We start from the raw sequence: 6,632 nt of genomic DNA on the forward strand, positions 1-6,632 counted from the left end.
GCGGTGTGTCATTTTCATCAGTATTCATTAAAAATAAGCCAAACAAATAACTAAAACACAGAGAACAAATCAAGCAAATCGTTCCCAAATCTTCCACCGTTTTAATGTGTGTGATTAAATTTAGATGGGCAGATTTTGTACTCACTCAACTGTTGCAATCCAGAAAAGTCTGAATACATATCACCGTAATGAAAAAAGGAACATAAAGCAACTGAGCATTAAACGGAAATAAACACTCAAAAAGGAAGTTGAAACAAGCGCTGTTTGACCACATGCCCACCATGTATATATATATATATCACTCACTATATGCATGTTCTTCAGCAAAAGCTTTTTTCTCTCCCTTCAAGAAAGGAAGTCATTGTGAAAACAAAAACAGGTGAGAATTTGTCTCATAGGGCAGAATATACTATCTAAATGTGATCTCTCACACAGTCACATTTAGTTTCATTGTTTTTACCACAGGTTTAAGTGTTTTGTGTATTTTTTTGTGACCTGGATTGTTAAATTTGCTTTTAAACATCTTTGTTCAGATGCTTCAGTCATCATGCAAGACTACATGGGTGGTTAGCATTTCTCTTTCATAGAGTAATGAACCTTTTTTTGTGATTTGTCTTTTCATTTACCAGACAAATAAATTCAACCAAAGCATCTGCTCACTTTGTGTCTGTGCCTGTGAATTTTATATCTACTCATAATGCCAGAGACTGATGAACCTCAAAACTGTGTCTGTGGACGTCAAACAAAAGCAGCAGGTAAGACACCGCTGTGCAGACTTTTTACATATAAAGTGTCTGCAGCTGGTGAACGGGATCATTTGAGAGTGAACATCTGCTTTGTTCGTCTTCCTTCAGCGTGCATCTTGGGGATGTTTTTCATCTTAGGCGTGGCTCAAATGACAGTTGGTAAGTGAAAGAAGCAGCTCAATCAGAATGAATTCATCTTTCAATGTTGCATTGATTGTTTGTAGACAGTGTGTCCCACATTATTTCAATAGAAATCATAAAATAGGGAAAATAAGACATAAGAAATAGCAAACATACATGAACGTAAAACCATATGAACAAACGTCCATTTATTATTATTGCATTTATGTAGTGATGATAATGGAGAACTTGTCTTTGTCCATTACAGCATGAATGTAAAGCTTATTAGTTATATAAAATATAAGCATCTAGCATGTCCCGAGCTGTCACACAAACACACAGACTGCTTCACATTTTGTTTGTTGGGATCTCATTGGGTATAGCGATAGATGTGCTCAGTGTAAAGTAGACCAAAAAAATATTGAGAAAAAACAGAGCAGTGTAACAAATAATCAGTCTATCAGGCAGTGTACTCAGTTCTGGTCATACTTTGTCCTTGTGCCCCACAGGTGGGTTGTACGAGCATGACTGTCCAAGGGAACCCTTCATCCCCACTTATCTATGTGGACCCATGATTGTCGTTGGGATACTTGGAACAATAGGGGTGTGCAACAAGATCTGTTTCTTGTTAACCAGCATTTTCTTCTTTGCCTGGTTCATTGCTGGTAAGCATTAATAGCAATACTCGGTTTTGGACAACATAAGAAAGAAATACATGAGAAAAATTATGATTATAAGTATTACAGTTCACAAATATATTACAACTTGTGCATGATATTAAATGTGGACAAAGTTTCAAAAATTGAGGTCAGTTTATGTGAAAGTGATATCTGTGAGCCGGAAGCTCATGCTTTTTCAACTCTAGGCTCTGTATGATGTCACTGAGAGGGGGTATCCTTAATATGATCATCTCAGGCTCCACCCACCTACTATTCAAACCTTTATTTGCTAAGGCCAGGATTATATAGTTACTAAAAATATGGAGCTGCAAATGAGTTTTATAGGTTTTTTTCAAAGCAAAGTATCTAAATGCAAAGGAATTTTGTGGAGGGAGGAACAACTTGGATCTGAGAATCACACATATTGGTTTGAAAATAAAAATTGTCCAGAATTATCACAGAAAATTAGCTTTTCTCAATGCTTAAACATTTTTTCATGTAACTTTAAACAGATACAGAATCTATAAAGACTTGGTCCTGAGCTAAAACATCTCATTTGGAAATTAGTTTATGTTCTGATTTACTGACTAAAATGATTTTTGTGACCGAAGTTATGACAATAAAACTTTTTCAGTTTAAAAATGAAAGCATTATTTCACTGTTTTTTAGTCTAACCAGACATTACTACATTACTACTTTTCTTTTACTTTATTTCTACAGGTAATGTGGCGATCTTCTCCATTTATGAACCAAACTACAACAAGAACACAACAAAAACTGATTCGTACTGCAACAAAACGCTCTACCTGTTTGCATTTTGGAGCACCATCCTGACCTACGTGCTGTTTGCTGCAGTCATTTACATTTGTTGCTGCTGTAAGGAAAAACAGGCTGATGATAATGAGGCTCTGCTGCGGAGATAAAAAGAAAAGAATAAAGATGGCTGACATGAAAACATAGGCACACACAGCGGGTCACAATCAGCATGTTTGGTGGTATTATGATTTTTACTGATCATTTTGGTGCAAAATCAAACCAGAAATGTTATTTTCACTACTCTTAATGCACTTCTCAAATTTGTAATACATTTCATTGATATCCTAATGCCTAATATAATTGCTTCAACACGGTTTTTATTCATTCATCACAGAGTTGAAGTGATTGACTGACTCTTCATGTTTTGACATATTTGAAAAATGTTTTATTTGTTTTAGTGACTCTGTGTTATAAAACTGAACAGTACATAAAGTGGTGTGAGAATGACTTTCCTTTGTGCCGAAGTGATTGAGAAAAACTGTAGTGAGTGTTTTTCGTGTGTGTCTCATGTACAGCATGTTGGCAAAAGTATTCACTCACCCTTATGTCTTATGTACTTTTAGCAAACATATTACAGCAACATGTGTTTAATCTATTGATCTTTCAGAGAAATATCACAATGAGGTTTAGCAATTAATGTTTTACATTTAATCTTCTCAAATGATTTCATTAATCTACTCAAATAATATTTTTATTGTTTGTCAGGCTTGGTGTTTGCTGTGTTTTACCACTATTGGTTAAGTTGTTACAAACTTAGAGCTCCTGGAGTTTCCCAAAGGAATAAGAGTGTCAGGCTGGACTGTCAGAAACTAGAAGAGAACATATGGAGAATATTGATTTGATGAAGTCATGCAGACAAAGCAAGAAGCATTCAGTCAAAATGTCCATTAAACGTGAAAGTGTTTTTTAAGTTGGACTTCTTAGACAATCTTTTTATTGTGTGCAGAGGATTATTGCAAAAACAGTGCCAGCATTTTGTTGTTGAGAGGTTTGAGGTTTTCTGAACGTAAACAAAAATGTTGTGTGATATAAATCATAGCTTAATGAAATCCATGTGTGAGCTTCTTAATTTAGGAATATCCAAACTATTCATTTTTTTATCTGAAAAATAAATTAAAACAAAAAACAAAAAAAGCTGTTCTTTCATTTAATCGTCCTATTTTTTATTTTATAGTTTAGTACCCTGTTGTATCTTCTTTATTCTTTGTCAATTTCATAAATTGGCATAATATTTTTTTTATAATGAACCAGAAAATGTGTCAATATGGAAAGTGAAAACAGGGAAAGTATTTTGGAAAAGCAGACAAATCTCATGCTGCTCCAAAACCAGTGAAAAAACCTCAGACAGGGAAGACTTAGTGGTTTAGACCAAGTAAGGGGAAGTGCTCTTAACTTCAAAAAAGTCATTTTATCCTATTTTATCCGGCCTGTTTGAAATGTCCAAGGAGCTTTTAAAGAAAGTGACTGGACTTCTTTAAGTTTGGTGAGACTTAAAGAAAGTTTCTTTCCAAGCTTCTCAGACTACCATGATCTGGGATGACTGAAAACCCCCACAGACTGTTTGCAAAGTATCTACCGAATCAGAGCTGATACCAAGAGACCCCACAGAAGTTTACAGAATAAGTATCAAAGACAAGACAACCACAGAAAACAAGAGTTTGCCTGTCTATGGGGCAAGACTGAACTGAGTGTCCAGGTCTGGTGGTGAAGCAAGCTTGCTGGGGCCTTAGCGACGCAGATGGAGGAAATCTGGAGGCCAGTGGCTGAGACAGAGGAACTGGGGACCAGCGAAAAGGAGAAGATGTGGCGTTGGGGAAGGATCCTCATCCTCAAACCACTGGCTTCTCAAAAAGGAAGCAGGGCTCGATGAGAAAGTGAGTGAGTTTAGACGTCCTCTACTTGTTATTTCGTAACACTGCTAACCAGAGATGGACAGTTACGCGTTACAAGTTACGTGTTACAAGTAATGCGTTACTGTAATCCAATTACTTTTTTCAAGTAATGATTACTATTACTTGAAAGTAAGGGATTACTATTGCAAAAAAGGTAATTAGATTACCGTTACTTTCCTGTAAGCACGCTGTGTTACTGCGTTACTAACACTGTGATTCTTTTGTGAGTGTCTCAAGACAGAGACGTAAGCGAGTGCGATGTTCGTGACAACAGCTGTGTGCAGATCAACAATGGATAATATATCGAGTGCAGGAGAGAGTATGAGCGTGCAGCGTTTAAAGCGTGGAAGTACTGACCTTACTTTGAGTTTGATTCTGTAAAAAGTGACAAAAACATTAGTGTCCGCTGTTCACTTCATGGGAAGAAAACTTCTTTTTACAGCGAAATAAACCCTTAACTTCCACGCAAGCACCGAGTGTGCTACCACGTATTTCCATACCATGGAAATTGACAGAGAAACTCGCGGATTCTTCCACACCGCTGCGGCACACCTGCACCAGGGTAAACCTCCGGCTACCCTACTCCTGCTTTACAGGTGAAAATAGAGCAACAGGACCGCTGAGTCTTTGATTTTATTTACTTTCTGCTGTGTTTTACTGGCATCTATTTGAAAGACTGAGTGTAAACACACACAAAAAAATATTTTATTTTATGTGCTGGAATGTGCAGAAAATAGGTGTAAATGTTAAACTAATTTCTTTCAGTCAGAGAATGTTGCATATAATTAAATGTTTGCTTGATGCATAAAGTTAAAAGATTAAAACTAATAAAACAAGTTTTAAAAAGAGACTTTTCCATTTGATTACATTTTGTATGATGGATTATGCAGAAAGTAGAATTGGGCTGAAAGATCTATCGCTTTATCACCTATTCAAGTTGTAAATCATGTTAACTAAGTAACTTATTACTTTTGAAAACAAGTAATCATTAAAGTAACAGGATTACTTTTTTGGGGAAGTAATCAGTAATTAGTTACTGATTACTTTTTTCAAGTAACTTGACCAACGCTGCTGCTAACACTGGTCGACTTCAAACTAAGCACTCTTAATCAAAATATACTTCTAAAAAATAAAGGAAGAGCATAGCATGAAGTCAATAAAACTACTAATCTGATCATTTAAGTAACAGAGGCGATTGTCAGTCAGTTTCAGATGCTTTGAGTTAATGACATTAACCACATGTGAACTAGCGACTTCCAAAACAGGAAGGGTGTTACAGGTGGAGGCCACTGACATTTTTCCATTCTTATATTTTCTGAATGTTTTTACTAGTTTTTCATTTGGCTAGGGTCAGTATCACTACTGGTAGCATGAGGCGATACCTATGTGGACCCTACAAAGGTTGCACAGGTAGTCAAACTCCTCCAGGTTGGCACATTAGTACAAGCAATTGCCAAAAGGTTTGCTATCTCCTACTACAGTGTCAGGAACATAGAGGAGATTCAAGGAGACCAGCAGTTAGTCTAGGAGAGCTGGACAGCGTCACAGAAGGTTCTTAACTCATCACCTTCTCCTTCCTTGCCTCTGACCACACCTTTCCCCCTCCTATTTCTTGGCCTTTGACCAACAAACTTAGGCTCCAACAGATCCAGCACGGAAATCTCATTTTTTATTATGTTTGATTTGGCCAAGATTTTACAACCACTTCCCTTCCTGATGCAACCCTCCCCACTTATGTGGGACTGATAAATGGGCAACAGGAGGACCTTGGCTTGTGGCCTCCATGGGATGATTACACCATATCCACTAATCCTGATCAACCTCTGCAGGAATAATTTGTCATGGTGTGTTTCACACTGAACAATTAATTAAAAACAAATTAACAAAGGGAGAAAACAGATGAAACAAGTCACAGTGGGAAGTGAAAATGGAGAATGTGTTACTGAGAAACTGTCTGAGGTTGTCAGTGAGTAGTTATCTTTTTTTTTTCCACCAAAGAGCTGTTTGGAAATCCAAACCCTGAACTCTTTGAGTAATGCTACAAGAAAACTCAGAGATATTGTCTGAAAATACTGTACCAAGCTTCATATTTCTTACACAAAAAACTAACAAATGAAAAATAAAACATAAAACATTCTTGTTATTATTTAACCTTTTAGTTTTTATGTAAAGTTGCTAACATACCCATAAGTACAAAAAAACCCCATAATTATTCCAGTAAATCACTGTACTTTTCAATCAAATAACATTATTAAAAAGGGAAGATTGAGAGCAAGCGCTAAAGTGAAAGACGCTGTAAAAGGAAGTTGAAACGTGCTCACATGCCCATGTTACATGTGGCCATGTTCTCTATCCTTAAAGAAGTCCAGACAGACACACAAACAGGTAGGTCTGCAACT

The 6,632-nt window shown here is 36.5% G+C and overlaps 1 protein-coding gene across 1 annotated transcript; it reads left to right on the forward strand.

Moving 5' to 3' along the window:
* Positions 1-311: 311 nt before the first annotated feature.
* LOC120740923 (transmembrane protein 272-like) lies at positions 312-3,461 on the forward strand. Its single transcript, XM_040043463.1, has 5 exons — positions 312-379; positions 630-755; positions 855-905; positions 1,376-1,531; positions 2,246-3,461. Exons 2-5 carry the CDS (start codon positions 698-700, stop codon positions 2,446-2,448), a joined length of 468 nt encoding a protein of 155 aa, XP_039899397.1. The 5' UTR covers positions 312-379; positions 630-697; the 3' UTR covers positions 2,449-3,461.
* Positions 3,462-6,632: the final 3,171 nt, after the last annotated feature.

The sequence above is a fragment of the Simochromis diagramma genome, unplaced genomic scaffold, assembly GCF_900408965.1.
Source record: "Simochromis diagramma unplaced genomic scaffold, fSimDia1.1 OVJJ01000656.1, whole genome shotgun sequence".
Classification (NCBI taxonomy): Eukaryota; Metazoa; Chordata; class Actinopteri; order Cichliformes; family Cichlidae; genus Simochromis; species Simochromis diagramma.